We start from the raw sequence: 23,278 nt of genomic DNA, 5'->3' as shown, positions 1-23,278 counted from the left end.
TCGAATATCTGCCACAGGCATGGTATTAGGTTCTGGGAATTCAGTTGGGTAACAAGTAGAGGCCCTCCGCAATCTTACTATTCAAATGGGTTTTATTATTGCTTTGTTGAGAGCACAACAAAGTAATATTTGATCAAAATTTTTGTAAATTCTTTCTTGAAATTACTGAGTTAACAAAAGAAATCATCAAAAAACTCATTTTACCATAGTTTTGTCTATATCGTTCGTCTTTGATCTCTCCTCTGTAACATTCCTTAGTTACCTTATCATTTGGCAACATGATTTCTTTGCTGTAGCCCCTGAACTGCTTTAATTCACATTAGAAAGTTAGCCTTTCTAATTTTCTAGCTAGCTTAACTCTTGGCTATAATTAAATGTTACCAACAGAGTCTCATGCTATTTTCTTTATTGAAATAAAATCAACAAATACTGAATGCTTAACATGTATTCGACAGTGTACTAGGTGTTACAAACAGCTGCAAAATGATTCTTATCCCTAGTTGTGACTCTACATTTATAGCTCAATTAACCTTGTTTGCTTCATCCTATTCTTTTCTCTAATTATGAAATTTGAAATGCATAAATATGATAAATGTTGGAAAACCACATTATATCTTCATCCTTCTATTCTTTGCCCTTAAGCCTCTTACCATCTGTTCTCCACAAAATCCCTATATTCAGAACTCATCCTCTCTGAGGAATGCTCCACATCAAAACCAGTCACTCACTCTCCTTGTTCACCTGGGTTATCTCATTCTTACTACCTTATACTCACTACCTTTAGGTTATTGACCCTCGTGTTTTCAATAAACCAGTAACTCTCACCTTGCACATGATGTGTTTTACTGTAGTATATTAACTCTAAACTTCCCTGGGTATCTATTAATTTCCAATGCAGATCACTACATTCTGAAATTACTTTGGTGCATGACAAATTAGCAATAACAAAAACTAGACCAGTCATAACTGTTTTGTGCTTATGTCCACCATAAGGGAAATAGCAACAACTTATTAGGAATAACAACAATCAGAACTCAAACCCAAACTGAATCAATCATAATAACCACTCCCAATTTTATATTTTCTTCTGTGGCTTCCAATCAATTTCCCCCGCTCCCTCCTCCTCCTGCTTCTTCCGTTTAAAGCAGATGGGCTCATTTATCCCTGTAGAAGTCATCAATACTGAGTCTCTCATGATAGCTCCCCACACCACATGTTTGCACAGCCCCTTTCATCTTCATTAATCAGCGTTCTCAGTGGGATTCTTCCTCTATCTGCAACTTTCTAAAGTAACTGACACCATGCCTTTTGCTCTGTTTTCACTCTCATAATAAATCAAATATTTTAGACTCATTTATCCCTTGGCTAATAAATACATGTACAAGATACAAAAAAGAAATATCATTGTTTGCTACTGACCAACTTGTTCTAAAGTTTTTCATGGAAGAAATATGAATCAAAGTTTCCATACTTCGTGAATGTATGCCCACCTCCTTGAGGATTATTGCTTTGTTAGACTGTAGGATATAACTGGTTCCATTTAATTAAAAGTTTCTATTTTCTGAAGCCCTCATCTGCCACCCTCCATACTCCCACAGATGGGATTTGTCTCTAGCAATTTTAGGAACAATGTTGCCCTCTGGTGGCTTGAAAATTTCAAGTTGGCCAATTGTCCAACATTAGTTTCAACAGAATTTAAGTATGCTTACAACTTTAATTCATTAGTGAGTAAAGTTTTAAAATTATGGCCAGTATTTTAGGCATATTCAAATAAGTTAATAGCATATCACAGACTGAATTATAAAACTGGAAAAGTACTAGAAAATGGTTTATTCTATAAGAAGAAAACCCAAGTTACAGAGTCTTCAATAATTTCCTTACAGATACAAAATGACATAATTGCTACATCATCAACCTGGTAGCATCATAATTGGAGAAGATCCAAGTTATTTTCTTTTTCATGTTTTTCATCTTTAATCTTACCTTGAATATTTCTATTCTGAATTGTGAAGGGGGAGTAGAAAAACGAGTGAGAAGAATTTAAAGGTTATCATTAAGTTTTAAATTTCAGAATTCAAATTTTAAAAATGGCCTTTATCTTATCAATCTAACAGTATTTTGATAAAACACAAAGCAAAACAAAAGCTTAATAGAGAGATATAGAACCTCACACAGTAGTAAGAATGCAATTGGGTTTATCATCATGTAATTAGAGTAAGAATCCCCATAAAAATTATACAATTGCCATTTTAGATTTTTACATAAAAGGTCATGCTTAATGACTACATGTCAAGATGTTAAATTTAAGACATGGTTGTTAACTTGGATATCTGGGTGTAATTTTTTATTTGTTACCCTATCATGCCCCCTTGTGACAGATAAAAAGAGGTTTAATTTTTGCCTGATAATAGTTATATCCACTTTTTAGCCATTAACGCAATGATTTTTATGTATGAGCATATACTCCTTATTGAAACTTTTGCTAAAACATATTATTTGCTATGCTCATTTATTAAAAATGTACTCAACCTAAAAAAAAATCACTAAGTTACAATTAGCAAGAAAGACATATATTTCCAGACTGATTCTAACAAAATAAACCTATTCTTAGCTGCTCTATCAGAGATTATGCAAACACTGTAAATATCTAAAAAAAATAAATAATATAAATATTAAACATAAATAATAATAATATTTTGAACATTGGCTGAATCAGTTCTTAGCCATTTTTGATATTTGAACTACCCCACAAAACAGCTATTTAAATAACGTTCGTCAATACTGCTGAAGATGAATAGAAATATACATTTAAACAATACAAAAGTTTATTAAATGTACTGTTGTAGATTCCATTTTCCTAGGACTGAGAGTCTCACTATTGTTAAGGGTTTGGGTTACTATTTCTCTGGGTAACCACCTTGTAGTATTTAGTTCACAAACTTTAACAGGAGTTTACGAAATAAGAGTGTGGGAGGCATAAAGCAAGCAGATAAACAGAGGATATATTTATATTTTCCATAAAAATGCTTAAAACTTTAATACTTTATACCTGACAAACTTTTAGTACACAACAACAAATATTAGTTATCTCAAAAGATAAAATTAAGATATCACTAATATAACACCAAAAAAGGAAAGTTGAACATTTGTGAATTCAAAAATGGATCATCAGTATTTTATCGAATGCTGTGCTAATAAATATGTTATTCCTCAGAAACCAACAGTAATTTGGTTAGTTCTACTTGTTTTTTAAAATTAAATATATATACAGTATATATTTCTTAGAATTCTATTGAGCTAATTAAAAATAAATAGAAAAATTAATAAAGATAAAAATTACCTTCTGAATGCTTCTCTGTATGTTTACCTAAGCTAGAACTGGAGGATAAGTATAGAGTCTTTGCTCTTCTCAGGACTAAAAGTACTTTTGTGGAAACATTTCACTGACATTAAGATTTTTATAAAAGAAACTGATGAGCTAGAGAAACTCAAAACAGTTTAAAAAAGTTATGTTACATATTTAAAGCCTATGAGTTCATGAGGAAATATTTATAAAGTTATGAGTAAATGCAGTTACATGCAATACACAAAAAACTTAAGTGGTTATAATTAAAAAGTCATAATAACCTATTATTTGCCCTGACACCTTTTACCTACTCCACATATTAAGTAATTATACCAAAATGATTAAATAGAAAGACAAATGATTTGAAGAATAGCTTGGCAAGTGGGATAGAAAAAAAGATGCCTTTGAAAATTTGGAAGTTCTGCGTAATCATGAAAGGATACATATCATTGTGTTCCTTTTCCAAAGTGTCAAGTTGTAAAGTCTTCGATGCTAATATTCATGGAACTGATGAATTTATATAGTTTACTGCATAAACGATCAATTTAGAAACACACAAAGAAATAAGCACATGAAGCAGGTGCTCTTTAAAATCAACTTTTGCCAAAATGAATCAGTTTAGAAATAAATTACAGCACAATTTTCAGTGCACGATAGAATAATCAATAGGAAAGCAGATAAGAAATAGGGGAAAGGTGAAAATAGCATTTAAGAGTATGACAAATCATTTAATGTGATAACATAATTTTCTCTGTTTTCTTCATTTCTTTTTGGAATGATTACTTTAGACATTAATATCTGTGCATTTCATTTCTGTTCTTATTAAATATAATTTGATAAAAATATTTTAAAATAATTTATCTTCAATATCAAACGTAGTTATTCAAAAAGCATTGATTACATACCTAATTTTTTCCTTAGTTTCTTTGATTTCATATTCTGTGCTCTCTTCAGCATTTGCTGAGCAGTAGAAATATCCTTAAAGCCCCTATTAAAAGATTAAATTTAATAAAGGCAAAACAAATATCCAGATCACATTTATATATGCACATCCATATAAACATACATACCGGAATTATATCATATTAAAACAAATTTGGATTCCTATTTACGAATCTGTAATTTAACAGATTCATAGTTTCTTAAAAGCTAAAAAATATATTCTTGAAGTCTTGAAAAATATTTGCCTTGGACATTTAAAATTCTCCTAATTTTAAAAAGTCTGCAAATATTTTAGAGTAAAGTAGACCACATACCATTCTTCTGAGATTTTTTCCTCTTTTTCAGATTTTAGCAAATTCTTTCTGCTGGTCTTTGATTCAGGTGTCCGGGATAAAGTTCTATTTTCTGATCTGGCAATAGAAAAAATTGCACAACTGAATCAATACAAGTATATCAGCACTTTTTAAACTGCGAGCTATTTATGTTGTCTCAAACTTGAAAGTAAAATCTATTTAAGTTACAGAAAAGCTTTATCTTGAAAAGCAATAAATGTCTGCCATTAATTTAAAATGTTTACATTTCAATTACTTGAAGCATATTTCAATCCTTTTGTCGAAAGAAATGCAGCCCTGGAATTTTTATTCTAAGCCTTATCTTTACCTATATAGCAGTATTTAAAAGTCTACTTGTTTACAATTAATTACATTATTTTACTGACACTTAAGTTTTGTAGTTACTTGAATGAGTAGATCTTATGTCCTTTTCTTACACTAAAAATTCCAGAAAATCATTATATTTTAACACTAAATTTTCTTCCATCTTCTAAACAAGTAAATTTGCTCCTATTTTTACTATTTTAGTAACTTCTATAAGGAGTATAATATTCTTCATAAGCATGTCATTCACAGGTTGATCCTCTAAAGAGTAATTTAGCTTACCTGCCATTAAACTGCATGTATTCCGATGAAAACATATTTTCTTTCTCATTACACATCCATGCTTGAGCTGGCTGACTTGGTAAATTAAGTGAAGTATCATCATAGTTTAAAGTTGCAGAGAACTTATAAGAAAAAAAATGTACATAAATGTAAAAGTAAATTGAAAAATTTATTTACATTATTAGCATTTACATTGTATTACTTTACATCTATAGTATTAAGTAGCCTCCTATGGGAAACTCACATAAAAAAAGAAAATTATAATAAAATGAAATATATGGAAAACACATATAAATGTCCTTTGTTGTAGTGATGAGGAATATGCTTTTTGGTATAGTTTGCATATACAAAATGATTAATTAAAAAGATCTTCAAAAAAACTCAGGAAACAAAAACTTCAAAGATTATCAAATAAATAGCAGATATTGCAGTCCATTGACCTCTGACTGAGAATCTTCAGCTGTTGCCCTCTTAATGCATATTTTTATATTTTTAAAGTGCTTTCAACTAGTGATTTTAGTCTACTGCCAAATATGCAGCTGAAGTGTATCATTTTTTTTTTTTTTTGCTACTGTGAAATAGAGTGTTGAAAGAAATCCAAAATAAAGAAAAAAATTAGGAGCAAATGAAAGAAAAGCTACATGAATAATTACATCTGGGGAAGAAGAGGAAGTCAGAGGCTTCTAGAAGTAATTGTGTTTTTCAAGTCAATAAATTGTATTATTAATCACTGCAGCATAGCGTAACCTTAAAAAAATGAGCAAAGATCGAGCACTAAGAGGTTTCCATGACATGTTACCTTTGGCCAGTGCAGCTGGTTTGGGAGAAGCAGTGTTTGTGAAGGGAAGCGGGCGGAATCTAAAGCTAGCCATTCTTTTTCTAAGGCAGCCTGCACAAATAATAACATTAATGTACATAATTTAGTTTGCATAACTTTTATAAAGTCTTTAAATTCCCTTATATACTATAAAAATTAAGAAAGTATGTCATAATTTTTGTTTATAGGAAAATTTGTTACTTGATATTGTGAGATGTTATGTATCTGTTTAATGAAATCATTCTAAAAAATGGAATAAGAATTTTTTATCCCCAGTGGCATAAAGTGAGAATTCAAGTACTAAAGTGCTCTAAAAAATAAGGGGTGCAGATTGTTCAGTGTACTTAATCGTTTGATAATTATGACTCGGAAACAACTCTAGATGTAACTGAGGGTAATAATCTATTAGCACTTTATAATATAAATTATAATTTTTTCCATTAAACCTCACTATTGAAAATTTATAGTAGTTTAACACATTAGTATCAAGTTTTCTATTAACACTATCTGTAAGACAGCTTTTACTTAATTTTTTCCCCAAATTTAACAAATTTTCTTAATAGATGGAAAAAAGAATTTTATGGCAATATAAAAAACACGGTTCTTGATGTTCTATTCTCTAATTCAAGTGTTTGAATGATAAAAATATGAATATAAATTTTGAAAAGATCTTATTTTAAATTCTTTCACTCTTTATCTTAAAACATCTTTTTTCTACTTATGTAATTTCCAAATTATTTTAACTTTATACAATGGAACAATACTAGTTATGCTAGTTTGTATAATTTAGGATAACATTATCTAAATTTTATTTGCTTGAATTATCTAACATGGTTTAGAATAAATTTCCATGTTTCTATAATGTTTTTTAAATCTTTACCAAAAAAAAGATGATCAGAATACCAATGAACTTGTTTTTTCAAAGGTTCTAAAATGATCAAACATATTTATGATTTAAAGACTAGAATGACTATATTCTGAGGAGAATTCAATGCAATTTTCCTTTATACCATTTTCAATGTTTCTTGACTATTGCTTGAAAGACCATTGGGAAGGCAAGACTAAGACATCCTGACTAGAGGCTAGCTGTGCAGCGATAGACTTTTACTTACGTTCTTTAGTTAGGAAACCAATTCATGTTATTTGAATATACATGTAAATAGGACACCTTTACTTAGCTGTCCAATTCCTTCTAGGCAGATATTTTTAACATATATATCACAGTTATATACCAGTTATATCTGGTTTAAGAATATATATCTGGTTTAAAAATGCTACCTGATGAAAAAGTGCAAATAGGATTCAAATCTCAGATTTTTTAATTCTTTCTTTTGTATGACAAATAAAGGAAAATCCAGATCTATCTCAGGAAGGACCAAGGCCTACACGCATATCATCTATTAGCAAATTAGCATTCATTTTTTCTTTATTAAAATTTAATTTTCAAAGTCGACATACAATATTATATTAGTTTCAGGTGTACAACATAGTGATTAGGCATTTATATACCTTACGAAGTGTTCCCCCGATAAGTCCAGTCCCCATTCGATGCCATATATAGTTATTACAATACTGTTGACTATATTCCTTATGTTGTACTTTACATCCTCGTGACTATTTTTATAATTGGCAATTTGTTCTCTTTTTTTTTCCAGGTTTATTGAAATATAATAGACAATTAGTTGCTTGTATTTACATTGAACAAGTCAATGAGTTTTTTTTCCAATTCTAGTTGGCATACAATAATATATTAGTTTCAGTTGTACAGCATAGTGACTAGTATTCTTACTGTGGTGAAAATTGCTAAAGTGAAGAAAAGATGTGAAGATGTAGAGATAATATTATAAAAGGCAATGTGCCAGAGGATTCTGGGAAGATGGCAAAATAGAAAGCATCAGGAACCTGTCACTCAACCCAGACAACAATTGCATTAGCAGAATCTGTCTGATGTATTTTGGAACTCTGGAGTCTATTGAAGGCTTATAACTTTCAGGGGAAGAACTGGATGGTAAATTATGGTTAATTTTGGTCAATTTCAGCTCTTAGCACAGTAGCAGCTATTTATCTTCCACTCCCAACCCTCAGGCAGACAGCTGTTCATGTGTTCCTGCAGTAACTTGCACATAGTTTGTAGGAGTCAGGATAAACAATGAAGACTCTGTCCTGCAAATATTAGGGATTTGTGCTCTAATTGCTGATTGTTGCTTCTGATCACAGAAGTGCAAAGAGGTGCAAAGAGCCTTTGTTCTTGCACCTCCTCTAATGTTGTAAGCCTCTACCCTACCAGCTAAGTGATTTCCAGGGGATTTAACGGGTTAGTATCCTTCTCTCTGCCCCTTCATTTTTCTCTTTTTCTTCTTTTGAGATCCAGACATTAAAGACTAGAGTATTCATTAAAAATATTCTAGAAGCATAAAGAGAGTATTTAATATAAAATGCTAAAGAAACTTATAGTAATTATATAATCACAGCAAAATAATATACCAAGACTAATGATTTATATGAACTCATGCTTATTAATATCAAGTATATTTGGCAGTACCTAGTATGTTGAGGGAAAAAATCTCAAAATGTCAGGAGAAATTGGCTAAGATTATAAATATACTACTGTTTTAAAAATGTATATTAATATATCATGCTTACCAGTGGATATTTACACAAACATCAGTTACTGCTTAGGAAAACCTTTTGTTCAGATGTTTAATTTACAACTGAGGATTTGGAAAGCTTTCTGGTTACTAGAATACTGTTATCAAACATATATTATAAATAAACTTGAACTTAGATAAATTTGTAACGGTATGTTCACAATTAAGCATTTGATCAAGTATACATATATTTGGCTTTTGCTCATTGAAGACAGCATTATTCTGTAATCCAACTTTGAGAAAACAGAAAATAAGGCTATCAGAAAGAGGAGCTGTAAATAACATACATGTTTATTTGTATATGTAGACGCAAAATTTTTCATGGTATCTAGTGTAATCCTTTCATTTGACACATGACACTTGGATCAGACTTGCTCTAAGCCATAAGTCAGTTAGAATTGAACAAGTCCTGGAAATTCTAAAAGCCATGACTTGATTTTTTTCCTACTCCCTTCATGACCTCCTACCCTGCCCCAACCTTTTCCTCTTCTGCCCAACTTGGCTCTTGCTATCCCCACCAAAATTCTTTCTAATACTTCCTGATAACTTTTGTAGCATTTCAAAATCCTTGCATTTTGGAACCTTAGCTCATTCAGAGTTCCAAATATCACTTTCTAAACCCTCTCCTTCATCATAAGTGCAAAAGCATAGCTGCTTTTATTGTTGGAGATCTAGACATGTCTCTTTTCATTAAGCCAAATATATCACTTTCCTTTAGTTTTTTTTTTGTTGCCTATAGTTTGTTTTCTTTGTTTGTTTATTTCCCCACAATGTACTATAATATGTAATACTCTGAAGTTAATTTGAGATAGAGATCAAACATGAACTCTGGAGCTGAAAGTTGCCCAGCTTAATGCATTTTGCCTCCTTCTCAAAAATCATTACCACGCACTTATTGAATTTGACTTTGATCTGAAACAAAAAACAAATCCAAATTTGACTGTTGTGGTTTTCTGCATTTATGATATTTAATTTTTCTCATCTTTTCTGGGTTTAGGGACTCATAGAGAATTGGTTGTTTACATTTAAAGGCAAGTTTATTGGTTCTTTATATGTTGGCTCCTAACGAGCATATGTAAAAGAAAACAAACTTTGTTAAATTAAGTCAATAAATAATATCAATGAAAACTTAATTTATAATTTAGATGGTACAAAATAAAAGTGTCAGTATAGATCACATTTTCACATCAAACCTAATACATCTATTATTTGGATATTTATTATGTTATTATAGATATCTCATGACAAAGTGGTAAAAATTCCCCACAAAGAAGATCGAGACCTAGGTTCATTAAAACTTCTGCTAAAATAATTCTTTTAAAAAGATTATCCAGTGTGGACTCAAGGACCAAGAAAATGTCTTATTCATCACTGTTTCAAAGATTCATTATGAGTAGTATATAATAGATGCTTAATGGTGGAAGACAATTCTCAATGAGTCTCCCACATTTCTGTATGTTTTGTAACAGCTTTATTCCAGTCTTTCCAAGGATCTTTGTAGAGCTCACAGTCTGAGAAGATTAGAGCTAGTGTTTCACCCTAAGTTAGAAGGCACAATGTTACCTCGACCCATGGAGTGTGGGGCACACTGAGTCACTGATGGGGTTTGGACATGGTTCACAGTGGAGGAAGGAGTTAAAATTATGTTCTGGGTGGGGTACTTTAGGCCAATTCAGTGTTCTGCTGTTGCTTCTATATCTGAATATACAGTAGAAATTGACCTGTTAACATGTTTTACTTTTCTATCCCATAAGTGCCAGAGGGGATTATCCCAATAAGGGAATGTTGCAAGTAGAAAAGAGAGAAGTACTACTATGATAAACTCTCTTGTGATTTGTCACCTGTGGGACACCCACTGAGTCAGCATTTAGTGCATCTCTACCATCTGATGTCCAAAGCTTTCACTATATAAATGAGATCCTGTTGGTTGTATGTGAGCTATATCTCAATTTAAAAGTCCTTAGTTTTGACTGTCCTGATCATGGTGAGTAATTATCACATATCTCTGCATTCAGAGGCTGGTTGATAAATCTGAACAAAATTCTGAGCCTGCATTCTGAGGCTTGTTCATCAAGTAGTTTCTTGGGACTTGGCTATGTGGGAGAATGTACAACACTCAGTCTCCCTAGTAGCCAAGGAAAAACTCCTGTTTTTTCAGTTTACCATGAAAAAGGAATCCCAACATCATATCACACACTTTCAATAATGGAGATAATACAAGTCTCTGTGATTAATGATTTTGCCAATTGAAACCTCTGGCCTCCACCTGGAGCATCCCTTGTGATTTTGGAGTTGTGGCCTTTCTGATACTGATACCAGGTATGTTCTTATTGAAAATCAGCTATTACCTTCCTACTGGACTATTTGAGACACTAAATGACTGGCCCTTGGAGACCTTGTGACTTTCAGGCCTTATATTCCCAGGGTGGGGTAAAACGACTGAGATTCAATGACTAAAAAGGTATGAAGTGCTCCCACAACCTCACTGATCAAAAGGAATAGCCAGTCTGGCCCTAGAGGCAGTTCGACTTCACGTGAAAGAGTAGAAGCTATACTTCTAAGGAAACTTTATCTCTACTCCATGGTCTGATCCAAAGCTTCTAGGTTGGAGAAGCCTCAGTTCACTCCAGTTCCCCTAAATGCCTGGGTCTAATTCAGTTAAGGGATGATTCAGTTAAGCTGAAACTCAACTGAACCTTGTGCTGTAGCCAATGGCCTTACAGTTTGATCTGCTATGTGGAAAACTACAGACTTGTTGACTAAAGACACACTATTTTGGGCCTCCACACCAGGGAAACAAATCAGAAATGCAGATAGAACTGTTCCGATTACTCATATGGATGTTGATGGTAAGGCCATTCCCTGACGAGACAAATAGAATCAGGTGACTGACTGAGCCTGCTTCTGTTTCTGAGGTGGAGGCTATCAATGCATACTGAACTTGTGACTTCTATAAAATTTACCTATTTGTCTTATGGTGAAGGAAGTCCCATTGGACCTTTGCCTCTACCTGCTCTGAGAAAACTGACTACATTACACCTTAATACTTACCACTGTTGATATCTTTTCAGGTTATGTATCAGCAGACTTTGGACCTCATCTACATTTTTTCTTTTTTTCAGTTTTCTGGATCACAGGAGTCTGCCAATTATGTACATTTTATCACAAAAGCTACTCAACAATGAGCTAATAGTCTAACCCTACCACCCTCACTCCTTTCTGTCCACACAACTTAATAAGGTAGTTTGATTGATTAATGTGGCTCTCCCCAGAAAGGGATCAACCCTTGCAGCTAATTCCTAAGTAATGATTAAAAAAAATGCATGAAAGGTAATGCAGACCTATTTTTAACGATTCAGAATTCTGTGTGATGCATATTTATTTTCCCTAACAGCAAGTCTCAGGGCAGCATGACTGACATATCCTCAGGGGATAGCCTGGCCAAACTTAATGCTGATTAAGTTTTATTAAAATGCACTTATTCCTCTTGTTTCTGACCTTTCCAGACAAAATGTCTAGGTGTGAATAGAGAATGATTAGAAAAAAAGGTGAAGTTTTAACTAAATGAAATGGAACACACTAATTTTGAGGAGGTAGATGGAAAGCACCTTTGAAATGAAATGGAACACACTAATTTTGAGGAGGTAGATGGAAAGCACCTCAATACCTTTGAAGGGAATACCTTAGGTTCTGAGAGGTATAGAGGAAGAAAGGGACATTAATAATCTTTTGTCCTTCAGAAATACCCCTGAAGCCTTCTTCTGCAAGAAAAATGCCCCTTAGGGCTCTCCCAGACTACAGCAATCACCTTAAATTTAATTTATTGCTGTCATCCCCTTCCAGGAGGTTGTACACCATAATTTGATAGTTATTTCCTTTAACTTTACTGAGAAATCTATAATGACAGCAGGGGACAGAGTGCAGATCCTGCTCCTCTCATTTAAATAAATCATCTCTGGATGTTTTCTCCACCCCAATTCTCAGTCAACCCATGGAGTGGACAAATGCCGCCTGGAAGGTGTCCTGCCCATAAATTGCCTTTTAGTGTTTAAGGAAACTCCACTATGGCTCTGGAAAGTATTTAAGTCAGCCTCAACTCACTGGCCAAGGTTGCTTTCAATGGCAGAATTGCCTTAAACTTCCTCCTCGAGGGCCAAGAAGGAGCCTTTGTAATAGCTAATATTTGTAGCTATACCCGGATTAAAGCCCCAAGTCTAGTGGGAAGGTAAATACAGAAACGTAAAGGAAAAATCACCTGGGCTATTAATAGTAACCTTAATTAAATATATCATGAGGATACGTAATGGTTATGTCCTAGCCTCTGTCAGATTATTCAGAGTGGCCGCTGGAGTGGGCACTTATGGGAAAATTTACCATGTAGAAACAAGGGGTAGATAATGTTTGGAGACAATTTTCCACTGGCCTCTAACATTTCTACAGGACTTATGACAAATTTTCTTCTGGATTATCTTTTCAAAGATATTAATACAGCTAACAGATATAGAAGAAGAAGATTGTCTTTTAGTGTTTCTCTCTGAGGCAGAAGTCAAAATTTATCTGTTCTTTGGTATAATAAAAATAATAACTTTCCCTGGAGCATAAGATGGACAGGTTTGCTAGCAGCCCTTTATAAAATATGGAATTTTCTAAGCTCAGGATTCTTAGGGGGGAAATTCTTCAGATTACTCCCTGTGCAACCTGGGGGCTAAGGTGAACTGATATGAACATGAACCTCCTGCAGCCTGATATGACAAGTAATAAATGTCTCATATCTTCTACTAGCATCCATGAAAGTGTGGCAATTTAACTTGTTAGATTGCATGAAGAATAAAAATCTCAGATCCTTCACAGTTCTTGATACTTAAAAAATTAAGGCAAACTATGCTTAATAAAACTAAAACGAATTGACTCTTGTTTATTAGTGTCCCCTTGGTTAATCATTTGTTAAATGTAATCGCATATTAGAGAGGTAAAAAACAATACAAAAACTTCGTGGCAGATTGATCTAGACTTTTTGATCCAGCCTAGTTTATTAAGATAATTTTATATTACTCTTTATAGAAATTATAATTCACTGCAAATATCCAAATATATTTCTAACATCTCTTAAACTTGGGTCTGTGTTATATCTGTCTGTATACATATCCCAGTCCAAGTATGGTGACTGCCATATTATAAGTATTAAGTATTTTGTTGTCTAGAAGGGGAAAAATAAGTGTGAATAGATGTTACATGACTACACTGTGAGACATTTTAAATAAAAGAGAAGTATGGACTTAGTCCAAAATATTTTTATTACCTAAGTAAGTGATAAAAGGTAAGTCTTGGTTAGATAAGTCTTATACTTGTAAACAGAAAAGTTAGAGAGCAATAATAAAATACAAAGACACTCTGGCAATTTGATTATGTCATCTGAAGTTGTAAGATGATTTCAGGATAAAGTGGCAGCAATGGAAAAGGCGTAAAAAATGTCAAAGGAAGACAAAGCATCAATACCTTCCTAACTGATACTTGACTTTAATTCTTAGTTCCCCTAAACTATGATCTCTGCATTGCAAGCAAAGTGGTGCATTTAAAACAAAAATATTTAACTATGCTCAAACTCAATAATAATTTTCTATCACATTTGAAATAAAATCCAGAGTTCTTGACATTATATTCTAGGCTTTATATGGACTGATCCTTGACTATTTTTCCATTTCTTATCTCTGTTTTTTTTTTTTCACTACTAATCATTTCTACCTATTGTAAATTTTTTGTTCCTTTAATATGGTAAGGGAGTTCCTGTCTCATGGCTTCCATATTTGTCTTATAGTAAGCCCAGTGAAGTATTATCCTATGGCTATTTCTTCACTTTATTTTCACATCTCTATTAAAATATTATACCATATGCAGGACTTCCCCGATCTTCCAATCAGATGCTATGCTCTCTCCCTTAACCTTCCTTATTTTTATAGTAATTCTCAATATCTTACAATGTTCTGTATATTCACCTCAAGTTAAATGTAAGCTCTGTGAGGCACTCAAGAGCTAGGAATCTTATCTCTTTTATTCGAAGTGGTAAAAACAATGCCTGGTACATTTACAATAATCATTGACTTGAAATAGTCATTTATAAAATATTCATTTTATTTTAGCTTTAATTAGAATTAAGATCCTACTGAGAACATTTATAAATATCAGATTAAAAAAGAGCTAAAGGCACTCAAGAGCAATCAAAGCAGTCAGAAGTTAAAGAGCCAAGATCTCAGAGCATAAAGTTGCATGCTAATGTAAACCCTATATTTTCCTCCACATTTTCCTTCAGGGAAATTCCCAATTTTGTTAATAGGAAAGGGAAGCCAAGCAGAAATCTGAGGCTTGCTTATAGCAGTTTCACTGAGATGAAGAGACAGAGGTTTAAGTGTAGGGATGCCAAGGCAGTAAGAAAGAAGGAACAAGATCCCCAAGAGTAGAGAACCACAGAAATGTGAGCTTAGTCATGTATAAAATTTCCCTTCATGTATTTGCCAATTCAAAGTAGTACATATGTAGGAGAGAGACCTAGAATCAAAGTGCAATAGCAACAGCTGGGGTGCTAAAAAGCTAAGAAGAAATCTTTTCAGTCACTTGATGCTTCTTAGAAAGGGGTTAGAATTCAGGGACAGGCAAAGTGAAGGTAACCTAGTAAATATCTCACTCTCAGTGAGACACCATATTGGCTCAGCCTTAAGAGAAACAAGAAATAGATCACCTTAACAAAGCTTGAAAATAAGCTTCAAAAGGATCTCTGCCTATATAATATCTGCTTATCAGAATAAAGTTAAATCTCTTTTAGAAAGAAAACATCTTCCAGGGTCTTTACACATTTTGCACATGTATCTGATACTTGATCAAAGATTAAATGCTAAGAAAGAGAATTGACTGACTCAAAATACAAGAGATAAAAGGTCAAAGGAAATAAACCCACGAGTGATCCAGATATTACAATTAACTGAGAAAGCTTTTAAAATACCATATTAGTATGTTTAGGCTTCTGGTTAACATGGTGAAGTAGGTAGATACTGTGCTTACCCCCACCCACAACCACCTCAAAATTACAACTTAACTACAGAACAACCATCACTGAAAATTGCTTGAAATCTAGCTGAACAGAAGTCCTATAAATAAGGATATACAGAAGAAGCCACCTAGAGAATAGTAGATGGGGTGGAGACGCAGAATGGGCTAGTATTACACCAGGTATGGCAGTTAAAAATTGAGAGGAACATTTTGGCTGCAAAGGACCCCCTGAGAAGTGAGGGGTCCCAGCCCCACACCAGATTCCCCAACCCAGGGTGCCAGTTCCAGAAAGAGAAGGCCGCATAACTTCTGTCTGTGGAAACCAACGGAGATTGTGACTGAGTGAAACCAAGGGCTAATGGAGTATCAGGCACTCGTCCTAAAGTGTCCATACACAGACTTTTACTCACTGATGGACTCACTTGTTTTGAGCTCCTACACTGAAGCAGCAGCTCAAAAGGTGCCAGGGACATACAGGGAGAAAGTGAATTGTCTAGCTTCAGGGTGAGGGCTGGAGGGGCACCTTCCTTCCAGACAGAAGTGCTGGCAGAAGCCATTGTTCTTTTGTTGATCACTCCTACCATCCAGTCTGCACACTCAGGTAGGTGCCATAGCTGAGTCTCTACCAACCTGCCTAACACCGGTCACCTTGCCCTGGTTATTTCCTGAGATTTTGCACCAACAAACTGGTGGGCCCACACGAGCTGCTTCCAGTGGCTTTTCCATAAAAATGGAAAAAGGTTCACAAACTCCAAGCAAGCAGCATATGGCCTCGATGTGCCTTGTACCTCTTGCTAAAATTCCCAAGCCTAGCATTAGCAGCAGATGGCCTTGGTTCACAGCTTAGCTTCTTGCAGGTAGCTCCAAGCCAAAAACAGGTGGCAATCATCTACAGATCACTTTGTAACTCATACCAAGTGGCTCCGGGCAGGGCACAGGCAGAAGCCTGCAACAGAGCCCATCCCAAAAGGCCCCAAAGCCAACATACTTGGTGGCCAACTTCAACTCATACCAGAGTACCACCCAACCACCTTAAAAAATGACACACTCAAAAGGCAGACTCAGCAGGCACCAGAGCCCTGCTAAAGCAAATCCTGCTCTATAGTGTCAGCCTCTGCACAACAGCTCCTCCACTGTAGTCACAGCCAGTCCAATCAGCCTGAGGGTAAATTCTTCCATTTCTGTGCCAACAGCAATCAAGATTCAACCACCACAGAAGAGCACACACAACTCACACAAAGGCTATACCTGAGTACCAGGCTTAGGTGACCAGGGAGATTGAGCCACTAGACCCCATAGGACACCTACTATATGAGGTCAGTCTACTAAGACTGGAAGACATAATAGTTCTAACTAATATATAGAAACAAACACAGGGAGGCAGCCAAAATGAGGAGGCAAAGAAACATGTCCTAAATCAAAGAACAGAACAAAGCTCCAGAAAAAGAACTGAACAGAATGGAGAAAAGCAATCTACCAGTGCAGAGTTGGAAACACTGGTTATAAGGATGATCAATGAACTTAAAGGAAGAGTAGATGAACTCAGTGAGAACTTTAACAAAGAGATAAAAAACATAAAAATGGAAATAGAAAACATAAAAAGAGAACCAGTCAGAAATGAATACAATAATTGAAATGAAGAATACCTTAGGAAGAATTGACAGATTAGATAAAGTAGATGATTGAATCAGCAATTTAGAAGATAAAGTAGCATAAAAAACACCCACTCAATCAGAACAGAAACAAGAAAAAGAATCCAAAAAACATGGGGATAATGTAAGGGGACTCTGATACAACATCAAGTACACCAACATTTGTATCATAGGGATACTAGAAGAAGAGAGAAAGCAAAGAATTGAAAATTATTTCAAGAAATAATGATGGAAAACTTCCCTAACCTGGTGAAGGAAGTAGACATACAAGCCTAGGAAGCACAGAGTCCCAAACAAGATGAATCCAGAGAGGCCCAAATCAAGGCACATCATAATTAAAATGCCAAAGGTTAAAAACAAAGAGAGAATCTTAAAAGCAGCAAGAAAAAGCCAGTTACCTACAACAGAGCTCCCATAAAACTGTCAGCTGATTTAACAGAAACGGCAGGCCAGGAGGGATTGGCATGAAATATTCAAAGTAAGAACTACAACCTAGGTTCAAAAACAGAACTTTCCAGACAAGAAAATCTAAAAGAATTCGTCACCACCAAGCCAGTATTACAAGAAATGTTAAAGGGACTACTTTAAGAAGAAAAGAGAAAAAAAACACAAGTTTAAATAATAAAACAGCAATAACCATGTACTTATCATTAATCATGTTAAATGTAAATGGATTAAATGCTCCAATCAAAAGACCCAGGGTAGCTGAATGGATAAGAAAACAAGACCCATACTTATGCTGTTTACAAGAGGTACTTCATACTGAAAGACACACACAGACTGAAAGTAAAGGGAGAAAGATATTTCATGAAAATGGAAATGAAAAACACAAAGCTAGGGTAGCAATACTTATATCAGACAAAATATGCTTTAAAACAGAAGCTATAATAAGAGACAAAGAAGGACCTAGTAATTCAACATCTGTGTACTTATCCAAAAAAAACAAAAAACAAAAAACAAAACACTAATCCAAAAGACATATGCATCCATATGTTCATTGCAGCATTACTTACAATAGCCAAGATTTATTACTGGATATTTAAAAGAATCTATATATGGAAGCCAGAAGTTAATGAAAAGGATATCTTTAAACACAAAAATCCTACCTTAAAGTCTATACCTATAAAAGATATACTTTAAAATTTTAAGTAAAAGAATTTTCAAAGCAATCGAAAATTGACCTAAACTAAATACTAAAGTCCTTCAGGCAAAGAAAAATGATCCCAGATGGAAGCATGTTAATGCAGGAAGAAATGAAGTTCAAGGAAAAAGATAATCACACATTAACAAGCTAATAAAAAAAGAAAAAAAAAAACAAAAATATGTGATTAATATAAAGGAAAAAAAGAAGCAAAAAAAAATATAGAACATATAAGACAAATAGAAAACAAATAGATGACACATATAAGCCTAATTATACTTAAGTAAAATAAAATAGTTTGACTGCATTAATAAAAGAAAAATAATGTCAGAATGAAATATGAAAATAAGCAGAACCCAACCATATAATCCTATGAGAGTCAACTTTAAATTAAAAAAACCACAGAAATGTTGAATGAGACTGGCTAGTAAAATAGATATTATGAAATTGCCAACCAAAAGAAAGTTGTTGTAATTATTAAAATATCAGAGGGAGTAGCCATTAATGCAGTTAGTTAAAGAGGAAAACTAGAGTTAAAAAGGAAAATTTTATTATGATAAAAGTTTCAATAATACAATGATTTAAGTATCCTAAATGTGTATACCCTGCTAACATAGCCTCAAAATATGAAGAAAAATTTATAGGATTGATAGCTGATTTAGAGAAATCCACAGTCACAGTAGAAAATTTTAGCATTGTCCTGTCAATTACTGATAGAATCCCCTTACCCAATCAATCATTAAGAATACAGAAGACTTAAAAAACTCAATTAATAAACGTGAAGTAATTAAGATTTTAGTAACAATATATTTAACACCCGTAGAACTCACATATCTTTTAAGTATACATGGAACATTTCTCCAAAGAGATTATGTGCTTAGACAATTTTTTAAATAATATTTTTTAAGGAATAAACAACATCAATCTTATATCAAACTCTTCCAGAAAATAGAAACAGAGGAAACACTTCCCAACCAAATGTACAAGGCCAATATAACCTTGATACCAAAATCTTCAGTGTTTTATAAGAAAGAAAATTTATAGGCTCACTTTTTCTTTAATATAAATGCAAAATCCTAAATAAACTATTAGCAAATCAAATTCAGATATATAAAAAGGATAATACATTATAGCTAAGTTGGTTTATTCTAGGAATACCAGGTTTAATATTTAATAAATCAATGTTATATGCATAAAATAATTTAATAATATCAAAATCATATATAGAATGATCATCATAATCATCACCTCTTGGAAAGGTAAGAAGATGCTAAGGAAAGTAACTTCCTTAATCAAATATAATTTCTACAAGAACCTATATTAAGCATTTTACTTAGTGATGGTATATTGAAAGTTTTCACCTTAAGGCCAGGAGCTAGAAAAAGACATCTGCTAATAGTAGTATCCTGGCTCATTTTACTGGAGGTAGTAGGCAAGACAATAAGGCAAGAAAACATAAAGTCGAGGCATAAGAATTGTAATAAAAGAAATAAAACTGTCATTATTCTCAGATGGCATGATTGTGTATACAGAATATTCAAAAATTTTAAAAGATAAACTAATAAAATTAATAAGTGATTTCAACCAAGTGGCTAAATACGAGGTTAATATACAAAAATAAATATATCAGAAAACATCAAATACCTAGAAATAAACCTAACTAAAAATGTACAAGACTACTATGAAGAAAGCTACAGAGCACTGTGGACAGGAATCTCAAATGGCTTAAATAAATGGTAGGATATTATGTGTTCATGGATTTAAAAATGTAATATTCTAAAAAGTCAGGTCTCCTAAATTGATTTATAGATTCATTGCAATCTCAGACAAAATCCTAATGTTTAGTGACAGATTGACGAGATGATTCTAAAATTTGTACAGAAACAAAAATAGTCAACAGAGCAGTAGTAGCTCTTTCCTGAAAAGAAAGAAAAAGTTAGAGCTTTTATAAGACTAAATATCAAAATTTATTATAAATTCTACAGTTATTCATATATACAATGGAATATTACTCAGCCATTAAAAAAATGAAATCCTACCATTTGCAATGACATAGAGGTTATTATGGACCTAGAGGTTATTACGCTGAGTGAAATAAATTAGACAGAGAAAGATAAATACCATATGATGTCACTTATATGCGGTATCTAAGGAACAAAAAGAACAAACTAATCAAAAACAGACTCACAAATATAGTGGACAATTTTGGTGACGGACAGAGGGGAGGGGGTTGGGAGGCTGGGGAATGAGGTGAAGGGTTAAAGAAGTACAAATTACTAGTTGATAGTTGGGCATGGGGAGCATGGCAGAGGAAATGCAGTTAGCATTAATATGATGGCTAAGTGGAAGGCCAGGGGAGAGAGGGAGAAATTGGGGGGATCGTTTTATGAACATATATAATGTACATCTATAATCAATGTATTGTATATTTGAAACTAATTTAAATAAATAAATTATAAAAAAATTCTACGTTTATTAGTGATTTAAGGATAAACAACAGAACAATGAGAAAAATTAAAAGAACCCACATACACAGTTACCTGAGTCTAAACAACACTTCAACTGCAATTCACTGTGAAAAGTATGGTCTGTAAAACAAACGCTTCTGAATCAATGATATAACCAAATGCGTGTGTATGTGGGGATCTTGATCACTACCTCGCACTATTCACAACAATTAATTCCAATTATATCATAGACTTAAATGCTGAAAGCTAAGATAAGTTTCTAGAATATGATCTAGGAGTAGGCAAATACATATGTTACAACAATTAAAAATTTTGTTTTTTAAATTAGAAACATTCTTTTCATCAAAATAAACCATAAAGAGGATAAAAGTAAGCTTCAGAATTTAGAGAAAATATTTGCAAGGGAAAACGAAGTAGTATTTAGCATATATAAAGAACTCCTAAAAATCAATAAGAAAAAAGAGTTACAACTCTACTAAAAAATGCACAAACACTCGATCATGTCACAAAAGTGGATATCTAAATGCCAGTAAGCATATGAAAAGGTATTTGACATTAGAGTTATGAGAAAAATGCAAATTAAAACAAGATAGCATCATAAATCTACTAGAATAGGGGTAAAGACATAAAATTACAAAGTGTTGGTGAGGATAGAGCTGCTCTAAAACTCTCATATTCTGCTGATAGAACTTTAAATTGATACAATCACTTTGGAATACCATTAGGCACTATCTACTAAACATAGGTAAATGTTATGATCCAGAAATTCTATTTCCAAAACAAATGTGACTACACACATCAAAAGACATGTACAAGAATGTTCATGACACCTTTAGTCATAATAGGCAATACTAGAAATAATTCAATAAGAAATAATCTACAATAGTAGAATACCACTTTTAAAAGTGGTATGTTCAAAAGAGTGGCATATATACAGCTACACTCAGCCACATATATAAATTTCACAGACATAATATTATATGTAGGAAGAATACATACTGTGTGATTCCACTTATAGGAATTTCAAAAATAGGCAAAACTAATCTATGATAAGGGAAGTATGAACACTATGGAGGCATGAGGAAGTCTTCTGGAGATGTCCATATGTTCTGTATCTTAATCTGACTGGTGGTTATGTGGGTATTAACTGTCTAGAGAAGAGGGAACAGATGAGCAAACTAAGGATGTAAAAGGCAAGTGTTCTGTACAGTAAAAGGTTGCTCAATTTGGTTGTAGCATATGGAAGCCACAGGGAGAAGTGGTAGATATTTCTGTGTAATTTGCTGCCCTATTGTGGAATACTCAAATAACAAATTAAGGAAGTTTTTCTCACATTTTTAGGCAACAAAAAACTACTAAAGGTTGTTGAACAGGGCATAAATAAAGTCATAGTTATATTTAATGAAGAATATTTGATAAAGTGGTAAATCTGGGTGAAGTATACACAGAGGAACTTGAAAATATTCTAAAAACATGTTTACACACTGTACAAGCTTGTAAGGTGAATGAAGATGTTAAGAAAGTAGAATACTTTTTCAAGTGTTACTTGAAAAAAGTCTGTAATAGTGTCCAGAGGATAAAAATCTTAAAAACTGGTTTAGCTCCAAAATAGTACACTAAAAACATTTTAAGACCAATATGTATATGTTGTAGTTGGTACTTACCTCATGAAATGTAAAATCCTCTAAATCTATTTCTTCATATTCTTCTTCAGATTCTTCATCCTTAATAGCCTCTAGAGCTGTTGTCAGTTTCTTTCGCAAAAGAAAGCCCTTCCAAACTGCCTAAACAAAAATTTAAAGCATGTTATACAAGGTTATAGATCAAACTCCAAACCAGATTCTCTGTATTATCCCATTAGGAAGATAAAACATCTTAGATCTTAGTTTAATGGCTCAGTAATCTGTTTTTTGAACTTTATGTGACACTTAGAACTTCAAGGTAAATTAAACAACTGCATGTGTCTAAAGTTCTGAATCTCAGGAGATTTTCCTTGTAGTAAGTAGAAAAGAATCTTTAAAACTCCCTCAACTGCACATGTAGGTCAACCAATCAATTATCTGATAATTCCTCCAGGACCCATTTTAAACCAAGAAGAAAGAAATACAAAGGAAAACCAATTTTGCTAATTTTCAAATAATTATGTATAAAATAAACACACATTTAGGAAAATTTCACCATACATAAATGGCCATATCAGAGAAGTAGTATCCTGGCACAGCAATGAACTAATTTCATTTTAATATAAACTAAGCACAAAATCATAGAATTAAAAATATTCAGAT

The 23,278-nt window shown here is 33.2% G+C and overlaps 1 protein-coding gene across 1 annotated transcript in view; it reads right to left on the bottom strand.

Moving 5' to 3' along the window:
• Positions 1-23,278, bottom strand: part of LRRIQ1 (leucine rich repeats and IQ motif containing 1) — a 179,506-nt gene that overhangs the window by 65,088 nt on the left and 91,140 nt on the right. Inside the window, exons 18-22 of the mRNA XM_025041086.1 lie at positions 22,658-22,777; positions 6,026-6,115; positions 5,227-5,348; positions 4,603-4,698; positions 4,252-4,334 (exon numbers count right to left, since the gene is read on the bottom strand). Of these exons, the coding sequence (XP_024896854.1) occupies positions 4,252-4,334; positions 4,603-4,698; positions 5,227-5,348; positions 6,026-6,115; positions 22,658-22,777 (511 nt within the window). The remainder of the gene's footprint in view (positions 1-4,251; positions 4,335-4,602; positions 4,699-5,226; positions 5,349-6,025; positions 6,116-22,657; positions 22,778-23,278) is intronic.

Source organism: Pteropus alecto, unplaced genomic scaffold (genome assembly GCF_000325575.1).
Source record: "Pteropus alecto unplaced genomic scaffold, ASM32557v1 scaffold76, whole genome shotgun sequence".
NCBI classification, from domain to species: Eukaryota; Metazoa; Chordata; class Mammalia; order Chiroptera; family Pteropodidae; genus Pteropus; species Pteropus alecto.
Note: the sequence above shows the minus strand (reverse complement) of the source record. Positions and strands in the feature narration are given on the sequence as shown.